Source organism: Tachypleus tridentatus, chromosome 3 (assembly GCF_004210375.1).
Source record: "Tachypleus tridentatus isolate NWPU-2018 chromosome 3, ASM421037v1, whole genome shotgun sequence".
NCBI lineage: Eukaryota > Metazoa > Arthropoda > Merostomata > Xiphosura > Limulidae > Tachypleus > Tachypleus tridentatus.
Window position 1 is genome coordinate 117,592,127 of NC_134827.1, and position 14,575 is coordinate 117,606,701.

The following is a 14,575-nucleotide window of genomic DNA, read 5'->3' on the forward strand; positions in this document are numbered from 1 at the left end:
GTATATTTCATCCTAACACTTGTACACAGTGCTGTATATTTCATCCTAACACTTGTACACAGTGCTGTATATTTCATCCTAACACTTGTACACAGTGCTGTATATTTCATCCTAACACTTGTACACGGTGCTGTATATTTCATCCTAACACTTGTACACAGTGCTGTATATTTCATCCTAACACTTGTACACAGTGCTGTATATTTCATCCTAACACTTGAACACAGTGCTGTATATTTCATCCTAACACTTGTACACAGTGCTGTATATTTCAGAACAATCAGAAAAATTCATATAAATGAGAAACAAAATTATAAACATTTTTACATTAGCATTCTCACCTGAAGGTGGATTCCTTATCTATATGTACTCATGATTGTGTATATATTAGCATTCTCACCTGAAGGTGGATTCCTTATCTATATGCACTCATGATTGTGTATACATTAGCATTCTCACCTGAAGGTGGATTCCTTATCTATATGCACTCATGATTGTGTATACATTAGCATTCTCACCTGAAGGTGGATTCCTTATATAGATGTACTCATGATTGTGTATACCTTGTACCCTGGTTGACACAATCCACATTACTACCTAATGTTACTTGCATAGTCTTAATTATGTATCACTTTTTGTATTTTATCTGATTCATATACTTTTAAAACTAAAAACTGTGACAATAACTAAATACCCGTAACTCTGATGTACAGTATAACACAATTACGTTAACAAACTGTTGAGTATAATAAAACAATGTTAACTAACTTTAGATTTGATATACAGTATTACAACACACAATGATGTTAACTAACTGTAGATTTGATATACAGTATTACAACACACAATGATGTTAACTAACTGTAGATTTGATATACAGTATTACAACACACAACGATGTTAACTAACTGTAGATTTGATATAGAGTATTACAACACACAACGATGTTAACTAACTGTAGATTTGATATAGAGTATTACAACACACAATAATGTTAACTAACTGTAAATTTGATATAGAGTATTACAACACACAATGATGTTAACTAACTGTAGATTTGATATACAGTATTACAACACACAATGATGTTAACTAACTGTAGATTTGATATACAGTATTACAACACACAATGATGTTAACTAACTGTAGATTTGATATACAGTATTACAACACACAACGATGTTAACTAACTGTAGATTTGATATAGAGTATTACAACACACAATGATGTTAACTAACTGTAGATTTGATATACAGTATTACAACACACAACGATGTTAACTAACTGTAGATTTGATATAGAGTATTACAACACACAATGATGTTAACTAACTGTAGATTTGATATAGAGTATTACAACACACAATGATGTTAACTGTAGATTTGATATAGACTATTACAAAACACAATGATGTTAACTAACTGTAGATTTGATATACAGTATTACAACACACAATGATGTTAACTAACTCTAGATTTGATGTAGAGTATTACAACACACAATGATGTTAAATAACTGTAGATTTGATATACAGTATTACAACACACAATGATGTTAACTAACTGTGGATTTGATATAGAGTATTACAACACACAATGATGTTAACTAACTGTAGATTTGATATACAGTATTACAACACACAATGATGTTAACTAACTGTAGATTTGATATACAGTATTACAACACACAATGATGTTAACTAACTGTAGATTTGATATACAGTATTACAACACACATTGATGTTAACTAACTGTAGATTTGATATACAGTATTACAACACACAATGATGTTAACTAACTGTAGATTTGATATACAGTATTACAACACACGATGTTAACTAACTGTAGATTTGATATACAGTATTACAACACACAATGATGTTAACTAACTGTAGATTTGATATACAGTTTTACAACACACAATGATGTTAACTAACTGTAGATTTGATATACAGTATTACAACACACAATGATGTTAACTGTAGATTTGATATACAGTATTACAACACACAATGATGTTAACTAACTGTAGATTTGATAGAGTATTACAACACACAATGATGTTAACTAACTGTAGATTTGATATAGAGTATTACAACACACAATGATGTTAACTAACTGTAGATTTGATATAGAGTATTACAACACACAATGATGTTAACTAACTGTAGATTTGATATACAGTATTACAACACACAATGATGTTAACTAACTGTAGATTTGATATACAGTATTACAACACACAATGATGTTAACTAACTCTAGATTTGATGTAGAGTATTACAACACACAATGATGTTAACTAACTGTAGATTTGATATACAGTATTACAACACACAATGATGTTAACTAACTCTAGATTTGATGTAGAGTATTACAACACACAATGATGTTAACTAACTGTAGATTTGATATACAGTATTACAACACACAATGATGTTAACTAACTGTGGATTTAATACAGAGTATTACAACACACAATGATGTTAACTAACTGTAGATTTGATATACAGTATTACAACACACAATGATGTTAACTAACTGTGGATTTGATATAGAGTATTACAACACACAATGATGTTAACTAACTGTAGATTTGATATACAGTATTACAACACACAATGATGTTAACTAACTGTAGATTTGATATACAGTATTACAACACACAACGATGTTAACTAACTGTAGATTTGATATAGAGTATTACAACACACAATGATGTTAACTAACTGTAGATTTGATATACAGTATTACAACACACAATGATGTTAACTAACTGTAGATTTGATATAGAGTATTACAACACACAATGATGTTAACTAACTGTAGATTTGATATAGAGTATTACAACACACAATGATGTTAACTGTAGATTTGATATAGACTATTACAAAACACAATGATGTTAACTAACTGTAGATTTGATATACAGTATTACAACACACAATGATGTTAACTAACTCTAGATTTGATGTAGAGTATTACAACACACAATGATGTTAAATAACTGTAGATTTGATATACAGTATTACAACACACAATGATGTTAACTAACTGTGGATTTGATATAGAGTATTACAACACACAATGATGTTAACTAACTGTAGATTTGATATACAGTATTACAACACACAATGATGTTAACTAACTGTAGATTTGATATACAGTATTACAACACACAATGATGTTAACTAACTGTAGATTTGATATACAGTATTACAACACACAATGATGTTAACTAACTGTAGATTTGATATACAGTATTACAACACACAATGATGTTAACTAACTGTAGATTTGATATACAGTATTACAACACACGATGTTAACTAACTGTAGATTTGATATACAGTATTACAACACACAATGATGTTAACTAACTGTAGATTTGATATACAGTTTTACAACACACAATGATGTTAACTAACTGTAGATTTGATATACAGTATTACAACACACAATGATGTTAACTGTAGATTTGATATACAGTATTACAACACACAATGATGTTAACTAACTGTAGATTTGATAGAGTATTACAACACACAATGATGTTAACTAACTGTAGATTTGATATAGAGTATTACAACACACAATGATGTTAACTAACTGTAGATTTGATATAGAGTATTACAACACACAATGATGTTAACTAACTGTAGATTTGATATACAGTATTACAACACACAATGATGTTAACTAACTGTAGATTTGATATACAGTATTACAACACACAATGATGTTAACTAACTGTAGATTTGATATAGAGTATTACAACACACAATGATGTTAACTAACTGTAGATTTGATATACAGTATTACAACACACAATGATGTTAACTAACTGTAGATTTGATGTAGAGTATTACAACACACAATGATGTTAACTAACTGTAGATTTGATATACAGTATTACAACACACAATGATGTTAACTAACTGTGGATTTAATACAGAGTATTACAACACACAATGATGTTAACTAACTGTAGATTTGATATACAGTATTACAACACACAATGATGTTAACTAACTGTGGATTTGATATAGAGTATTACAACACACAATGATGTTAACTAACTGTAGATTTGATATACAGTATTACAACACACAATGATGTTAACTAACTGTAGATTTGATATACAGTATTACAACACACAATGATGTTAACTAACTGTAGATTTGATATACAGTATTACAACACACAATGATGTTAACTAACTGTAGATTTGATATACAGTATTACAACACACAATGATGTTAACTAACTGTGGATTTGATATACAGTATTACAACACACAATGATGTTAACTAACTGTAGATTTGATATAGAGTATTACAACACACAATGATGTTAACTAACTGTAGATTTGATATACAGTATTACAACACACAATGATGTTAACTAACTGTGGATTTGATATAGAGTATTGCAACACACAATGATGTTAACTAACTGTAGATTTGATGTAGAGTATTACAACACACTATAATGTTAACTAACTGTAGATTTAATATACAGTATTACAACACACAATGATGTTAACTAACTGTAGATTTGATATACAGTGTTACAACACAAAATGATGTTAACTAACTGTAGATTTGATATACAGTATTACAACACACAATGATGTTAACTAACTGTAGATTTGATATACAGTGTTACAACACAAAATGATGTTAACTAACTGTAGATTTGATATACAGTATTACAACACACAATGATGTTAACTAACTGTAGATTTGATATACAGTATTACAACACACAATGATGTTAACTAACTGTAGATTTGATATACAGTATTACAACACACAATGATGTTAACTAACTGTAGATTTGATATACAGTATTACAACACACAATGATGTTAACTAACTGTAGATTTGATATACAGTATTACAACACACAATGATGTTAACTAACTGTAGATTTGATATACAGTATTACAACACACAATGATGTTAACTAACTGTAGATTTGATATACAGTATTACAACACACAATGATGTTAACTAACTGTAGATTTGATATACAGTATTACAACACACAATGATGTTAACTAACTGTAGATTTGATATAGAGTATTACAACACACAATGATGTTAACTAACTGTAGATTTGATATAGAGTATTACAACACACAATGATGTTAACTAACTGTAGATTTGATATAGAGTATTACAACACACAATGATGTTAACTAACTGTAGATTTGATATAGAGTATTACAACACACAATGATGTTAACTAACTGTAGATTTGATATAGAGTATTACAACACACAATGATGTTAACTAACTGTAGATTTGATATACAGTATTACAACACACAATGATGTTAACTAACTGTAGATTTGATATACAGTATTACAACACACAATGATGTTAACTAACTGTAGATTTGATATACAGTATTACAACACACAATGATGTTAACTAACTGTAGATTTGATATAGAGTATTACAACACACAATGATGTTAACTAACTGTAGATTTGATATACAGTATTACAACACACAATGATGTTAACTAACTGTAGATTTGATATACAGTATTACAACACACAATGATGTTAACTAACTGTAGATTTGATATACAGTATTACAACACACAATGATGTTAACTAACTGTAGATTTGATATACAGTATTACAACACACAATGATGTTAACTAACTGTAGATTTGATATACAGTATTACAACACACAATGATGTTAACTAACTGTAGATTTGATATACAGTATTACAACACACAATGATGTTAACTAACTGTAGATTTGATATACAGTATTACAACTGTACACAATGATGTTAACTAACTGTATATTTGATATACAGTATTACAACACACAATGATGTTAACTAACTGTAGATTTGATATACAGTATTACAACACACAATGATGTTAACTAACTGTAGATTTGATATAGAGTATTACAACACACAATGATGTTAACTAACTGTAGATTTGATATACAGTATTACAACACACAATGATGTTAACTAACTGTAGATTTGATATACAGTATTACAACACACAATGATGTTAACTAACTGTAGATTTGATATACAGTATTACAACACACAATGATGTTAACTAACTGTAGATTTGATATACAGTATTACAACACACAATGATGTTAACTAACTGTAGATTTGATATACAGTATTACAACACACAATGATGTTAACTAACTGTAGATTTGATATACAGTATTACAACACACAATGATGTTAACTAACTGTAGATTTGATATAGAGTATTACAACACACAATGATGTAAATTAACTGTAGATTTGATATAGAGTATTACAACACACAATGATGTTAACTAACTGTAGATTTGATATAGAGTATTACAACACACAATGATGTTAACTAACTGTAGATTTGATATAGAGTATTACAACACACAATGATGTTAACTAACTGTAGATTTGATATACAGTATTACAACACACAATGATGTTAACTAACTGTAGATTTAATATACAGTATTACAACACACAATGATGTTAACTAACTGTATATTTGATATACAGTATTACAACACACAATGATGTTAACTAACTGTAGATTTGATATAGAGTATTACAACACACAATGATGTTAACTAACTGTAGATTTATTATACAGTATTACAACACACAATGATGTTAACTAACTGTAGATTTGATATAGAGTATTACAACACACAATGATGTTAACTAACTGTAGATTTGATATACAATATTACAACACACAATGATGTTAACTAACTGTAGATTTGATATACAGTATTACAACACACAATGATGTTAACTAACTGTAGATTTGATATACAGTATTACAACACACAATGATGTTAACTAACTGTAGATTTGATATAGAGTATTACAACACACAATGATGTTAACTAACTGTAGATTTGATATACAGTATTACAACACACAATGATGTTAACTAACTCTAGATTTGATGTAGAGTATTACAACACACAAGGATGTTAACTAACTGTGGATTTGATATAGAGTATTAGAACACACAACGATGTTAACTAACTGTAGATTTGATATAGAGTATTACAACACACAATGATGTTAACTAACTGTAGATTTGATATACAGTATTACAACACACAATGATGTTAACTAACTGTGGATTTGATATAGAGTATTACAACACACAATGATGTTAACTAACTGTATATTTGATATACAGTATTACAACACACAATGATGTTAACTAACTGTAGATTTGATATACAGTATTACAACACACAATGATGTTAACTAACTGTAGATTTGATATACAGTATTACAACACACAATGATGTTAACTAACTGTAGATTTGATATACAGTATTACAACACACAATGATGTTAACTAACTGTAGATTTGATATACAGTATTACAACACACAATGATGTTAACTAACTGTAGATTTGATATACAGTATTACAACACACAATGATGTTAACTAACTGTAGATTTGATATACAGTATTACAACACACAATGATGTTAACTAACTGTAGATTTGATATACAGTATTACAACACACAATGATGTTAACTAACTGTAGATTTGATATACAGTATTACAACACACAATGATGTTAACTAACTGTAGATTTGATATACAGTATTACAACACACAATGATGTTAACTAACTGTAGATTTGATATACAGTATTACAACACACAATGATGTTAACTAACTGTAGATTTGATATACAGTATTACAACACACAATGATGTTAACTAACTGTAGATTTGATATACAGTATTACAACACACAATGATGTTAACTAACTGTAGATTTGATATACAGTATTACAACACACAATGATGTTAACTAACTGTAGATTTGATATACAGTATTACAACACACAATGATGTTAACTAACTGTAGATTTGATATACAGTATTACAACACACAATGATGTTAACTAACTGTAGATTTGATATACAGTATTACAACACACAATGATGTTAACTAACTGTAGATTTGATATACAGTATTACAACACACAATGATGTTAACTAACTCTAGATTTGATGTAGAGTATTACAACACACAATAATGTTAACTAACTGTAGATTTAATATACAGTATTACAACACACAATGATGTTAACTAACTGTAGATTTGATATACAGTATTACAACACACAATGATGTTAACTAACTGTAGATTTGATATACAGTATTACAACACACAATGATGTTAACTAACTGTAGATTTGATATACAGTATTACAACACACAATGATGTTAACTAACTGTAGATTTGATATACAGTATTACAACACACAATGATGTTAACTAACTGTAGATTTGATATACAGTATTACAACACACAATGATGTTAACTAACTGTAGATTTGATATAGAGTATTACAACACACAATGATGTTAACTAACTAACTGGTATGGTTACACAAAGCTAAGTCACAGGAACAATAAGAAATGTTAGTATCTTCTATATATTTATAAACAATTGGAAAAAGATATACTTGTATATTCAATGAAATATAATAAAAATTAATGACACTCATTGTGAGATCACCAAGCAAAGTTTGATCTAAAGTTAATGTCACTCATTCTGAGATCACCAAGCAAAGTTTGATCTAAAGCCTTTAACAGAGTTTATTTATGGTTTAACCAAAGCCAATCTAAACCTGAGGAAAAGTACATAGAGATGAATATATTCACACAGGTTAAATCTAGAGATTCTCAACTTTCCTTCTGTATGGATTCTTCAACAATGAAAGACAATTCCACCGACCCTTCACACTAAGACACGTCTGTCCACTGAACTTGATTATACAGTTTCAATAAATACATAATTAAGTTAGTAGAATTTTGTATTATTTTTATAATTATAATACAGAGAGTCAACCTTTACTGGGTTAGATACCAAGACTTGAAACAGTGTGGCAATAATAGATAAACACTTACATTTTCTGTCAAAAACCTATAATAAGCATAACCAAGAGTTTCCTGTGGAAACGTCTTCAGATTCTCGATGTTGACTGTTTTGCTGTTGATCCGTGGTCTCTCTCTGTAAACATGCAAAACATGTGTCCAGAGTATAGTTGACATTTATTTTTAACATTACACTTTGGTTTACATTCTATTATTAACTTACATAAAAATGTTTGTTTTAGGAATGACTACAGTAAATGTTTCAAATACATAAATCAAACTTCAGTGTAAACTTGATTATATTAAGGGTGGGACAGTTCTAATATATAAACATTATTTGTTAATATGGGACTATTTACTATTACTTTATATTAATAATAAAACTATCTTAATATAAAAAGGTTTTAGTCATATAACCTTTCCTATCAACAAGACATAGTAATATAGTACTGTTCCTGTACAACATATACAGTAATATAGTACTGTTCCTGTACAACATATACAGTAATATAGTACTCTTCCTGTACACCATATACAGTAATATAGTACTCTTCCTGTACACCATATACAGTAATATAGCACTCTTCCTGTACACCATATACAGTAATATAGCACTCTTCCTGTACACCATATACAGTAATATAGCACTCTTCCTGTACACCATATACAGTAATATAGCACTCTTCCTGTACACCATATACAGTAATATAACACTGTTCCTGTACACCATATACAGTAATATAGTACTGTTCCTGTACACCATATACAGTAATATAGTACTGTTCCTGTACACCATATACAGTATGATATGGTGCTGTTCCTGTATATACAGTGATATGGTGCTGTTCCTGTACACCATATACAGTAATATGGTGCTGTTCCTGTACACCATATAGTAATATGGTGCTGTTCCTGTACACCATATACAGTAATATAGTGCTGTTCCTGTACACCATATACAGTAATATGGTGCTGTTCTGTGTACACCATATACAGTAATATAGTGCTGTTCCTGTACACCATATACAGTAATATAGTACTGTTCCTGTACACCATATACAGTAATATAGTACTGTTCCTGTACACCATATACAGTAATATAGTACTGTTCCTGTACACCATATACAGTAATATAGTACTGTTCCTGTACACCATATACAATAATATAGTACTCTTCCTGTACAACATATACAGTAATATAGTACTCTTCTTGTACACCATGTATGGCAACATACCAACCTTCCTGTACACCATATATGGCAACATACCAACCTTCCTGTACACCATATATGGCAACATACCAACCTTCCTGTACACCATATATAGCAACATACCGACCTTCCTGTACACCATATATAATGAACATACCGATATTCCTGTTGCGCCATATATGGCAACATACCAACCTTCCTGTACACCATATATGGCAACATACCAACCTTCCTGTACGCCATATATGGTGACATACCAACCTTCCTGTACGCCATATATGGCAACATACCAACCTTCCTGTTGCGCCATATATGGCAATATACCAACCTTCCTGTTGCGCCATATATGGCGATATACCAACCTTCCTGTACGCCATATATGGTGATATACTGACCTTCCTGTACACGCATATATGGCAACATACCAACCTTCCTGTACACCATATATGGCAACATACTGACCTTCCTGTACACCATATATGGCAACATACTGACCTTCCTGTACACCATATATGGCAACATACCAACCTTCCTGTACACCATATATGGCAACATACTGACCTTCCTGTACACCATATATGGCAACATACCAACCTTCCTGTACACCATATATGGCAACATACTGACCTTCCTGTACACCATATATGGCAACATACTGACCTTCCTGTACACCATATATGGCAACATACCAACCTTCCTGTACACCATATATGGCAACATACTGACCTTCCTGTACACCATATATGGCAATATACTAATCTTCCTGTACACTATATACAGTTCACTTTGTGAACCTGACGATAGCCAAAGAAGGTCGAAATGTTGTCCGCTCCTCTACGTAAAATATTTTCTCAACCCAAAAGAGCCCTTTTTACATACATATTTTTCTCTGCAAGTGGGTTTTCTCAACATCACTGACCATATACAGTAATATAGTAACCTTCCTGTATACCATACACGGTAATACACTAACCTTCCTGTATGCCATACACGGTAATACACTAACCTTCCTGTATGCCATACACGGTAATACACTAACCTTCCTGTATGCCATACACGGTAATACACTAACCTTCCTGTACACCATACACGGTAATACACTAACCTTCCTGTACACCATACACGGTAATACACTAACCTTCCTGTACACCATACACAGTAATACACTAACCTTCCTGTACACCATACACAGTAATACACTAACCTTCCTGTATACCATACATAGTAATACACTAACCTTCCTGTACACCATACACAGTAATACACTAACCTTCCTGTACACCATACAGGTAATACACTAACCTTCCTGTACGCCATACACGAGTGATACACTAACCTTCCTGTACACCATACACAGTAAAACACTAACCTTCCTGTACACCATACAGAGTAATACACTAACCTTCCTGTACACCATACAGAGTAATACACTAACCTTCCTGTACACCATACAGAGTAATACACTAACCTTCCTGTACACCATACAGAGTAATACACTAACCTTCCTGTACACCATACAGGTAAAACACTAACCTTCCTGTACACCATACAGGTAAAACACTAACCTTCCTGTACACCATACACAGTAATACACTAACCTTCCTGTACACCATACACATTAATACACTAATCTTCCTGTATACCATACTGGTAATACACTAATCTTTCTGTATACCATACAGGTAATACACTAATCTTTCTGTATACCATACAGGTAATACACTAATCTTTCTGTACACCATACAGGTAATACACTAACCTTCCTGTACACCATACACAGTAATACACTAACCTTCCTGTATACCATACACAGTAATACACTAACCTTCCTGTATACCATACACAGTAATACACTAACCTTCCTGTATACCATACACAGTAATACACTAAACTTCCTGTATACCATACATAGTAATACACTAACCTTCCTGTACACCATACAGGTAATACACTAACCTTCCTGTATACCATACACAGTAATACACTAACCTTCCTGTACACCATACAGGTAATACACTAACCTTCCTGTATACCATACACAGTAATACACTAACCTTCCTGTACACCATACACAGTAATACACTAACCTTCCTGTACACCATACACAGTAATACATTAACCTTGCTGTATACCATATATGGTAATATACTATACTTTCTATACGCCATATACAGTAATATACTATACTTTCCATACACCATATACAGTAATATACTAACATACCTGAGAATATCTTGTCCTTCAGAGTTAGCTTCCATCTTCTGCTTTATTCGAGGTAGAGCCACTATACCTGTTGTTTCTCCCATAACTGCCACCATGTCTACTTTTCATACAGTAAAGGTAACAAAATTCCAGTAATTTAGAAACTACAAAAAAAACCAATAAATATTATATCTAAGATAAGAATCACTACCATTCCCTGCCTGTGTTCCATAAAACCAATAAATATTATATCTAAGATAAGAATCACTACCATTCCCTGCCTGTGTTCCATAAAACCAATAAATATTATATCTAAGATAAGAGTCACTACCATTCTCTGCCTGTGTTCCATAAAACCAATTAATATTATATCTAAGATAAGAGTCACTACCATTCTCTCCCTGTGTTCCATAAAACCAATTAATATTATATCTAAGATAAAAGTCACTAATATTCTCTGCCTGTGTTCCATAAAACCAATTAATATTATATCTAAGATAGGAGTCACTACTATTCTCTGCCTGTGTTCCATAAAACCAATAAATATTATATCTAAGATAAGAGTCACTACCATTCTCTGCCTGTGTTCCATAAAACCAATTAATATTATATCTAAGATAAAAGTCACTACTATTCTCTGCCTGTGTTCCATAAAACCAATTAATATTATATCTAAGATAAGAGTCACTACTATTCTCTGCCTGTGTTCCATAAAACCAATTAATATTCTATCTAAGATAAATCACTACCATTCTCTGTCTGTGTTCCATAAAACCAATTAATATTCTATCTAAGATAAATCACTACCATTCTCTGTCTGTGTTCCATAAAACCAATTAATATTATATCTAAGATAAAAGTCACTAATATTCTCTGCCTGTGTTCCATAAAACCAACTAATATTATATCTAAGATAGGAGTCACTACTATTCTCTGCCTGTGTTCCATAAAACCAATTAATATTATATCTAAGATAAAAGTCACTAATATTCTCTGCCTATGTTCCATAAAACCAATTAATATTATATCTAAGATAAGAGTCACTACCATTCTCTGTCTGTGTTCCATAAAACCAATTAATATTATATCTAAGATAAAAGTCACTACTATTCTCTGCCTGTGTTCCATAAAACCAATTAATATTATATCTAAGATAAGAGTCACTACTATTCTCTGCCTGTGTTCCATAAAACCAATTAATATTATATCTAAGATAAAAGTCACTAATATTCTCTGCCTGTGTTCCATAAAACCAATTAATATTATATCTAAGATAAGAGTCACTACTATTCTCTGCCTGTGTTCCATAAAACCAATTAATATTATATCTAAGATAAGAGTCACTACTATTCTCTGCCTGTGTTCCATAAAACCAATTAATATTATATCTAAGATAAGAGTCACTACCATTCTCTGCCTGTGTTCCATAAAACCAATTAATATTCTAAGATAAGAGTCACTACCATTCTCTGCCTGTGTTCCATAAAACCAATTAATATTCTAAGATAAGAGTCACTACCATTCTCTGCCTGTGTTCCATAAAACCAATTAATTTTTAAACAACAGTGCTTTGTTAAATATTAGTTAAATATAGACTTAAGTACTTGGTTCAATTTTGCTAGAAGATAGCAAGACTTGCCTCCTCTGTGAGGGTTTGTTAGTGCAACTACTGCAGATCCAACACCAAGGAGAACCTTTTGAAACAAAGATGTACTTATGTGTCCTGGGTAGAGAATTTCTTCATTATCTTGAGAGTCAATCTCTCCTAAAAATACATTCATAAAATAAAACACATGTCAAACCTCATTCTTTGCTTACTGCTTTAAAAAATATTAACTTTGCCTTCCTGTAGAAAGGGGTAAAGTTTCTATGGTTGCATTTCATCGAAATATGTTATTTACTATATCCATTTATTTCTATATTGAGGTATTGTAATTTATTTTATGCTAAAACTGCATATAATTTAAATACCTCACTTGCACTTAATTATTATCATGATATTAAATTTACAGGAGACTCTTAAATAAGGTGTACAATACTTTCTTGTAGAGTTAGTGAAACAGTAAGAACAAATTTAACACTCCTACGAAAAGACGTTTCTAGTCCTGATTTCTCAAAGCCCGTTCCCCTGGCTGTGGTTTCGCTAGATAGTAGATAGGGACAGTGGGAATCTCGTTAATCCATTCATTAATGGATTTAAATGGCAATTTCATTTAAATACACAATTATTAGCCTAATATTAATAACCTTTC

At 30.8% G+C, this 14,575-nt stretch overlaps 1 protein-coding gene across 2 annotated transcripts in view; it reads right to left on the reverse strand.

Annotated features, from left to right (window-relative positions):
* Positions 1–14,575, reverse strand: part of LOC143247845 (ubiquinone biosynthesis protein COQ4 homolog, mitochondrial-like) — a 205,633-nt gene that overhangs the window by 190,507 nt on the left and 551 nt on the right. For both annotated transcript variants that reach the window (XM_076496386.1, XM_076496387.1), the window contains exons 2-4: positions 13,963–14,088; positions 12,345–12,441; positions 8,944–9,046 (exon numbers count right to left, since the gene is read on the reverse strand). In XM_076496386.1, the coding sequence (XP_076352501.1) occupies positions 8,944–9,046; positions 12,345–12,441; positions 13,963–14,088 (326 nt within the window). The remainder of the gene's footprint in view (positions 1–8,943; positions 9,047–12,344; positions 12,442–13,962; positions 14,089–14,575) is intronic.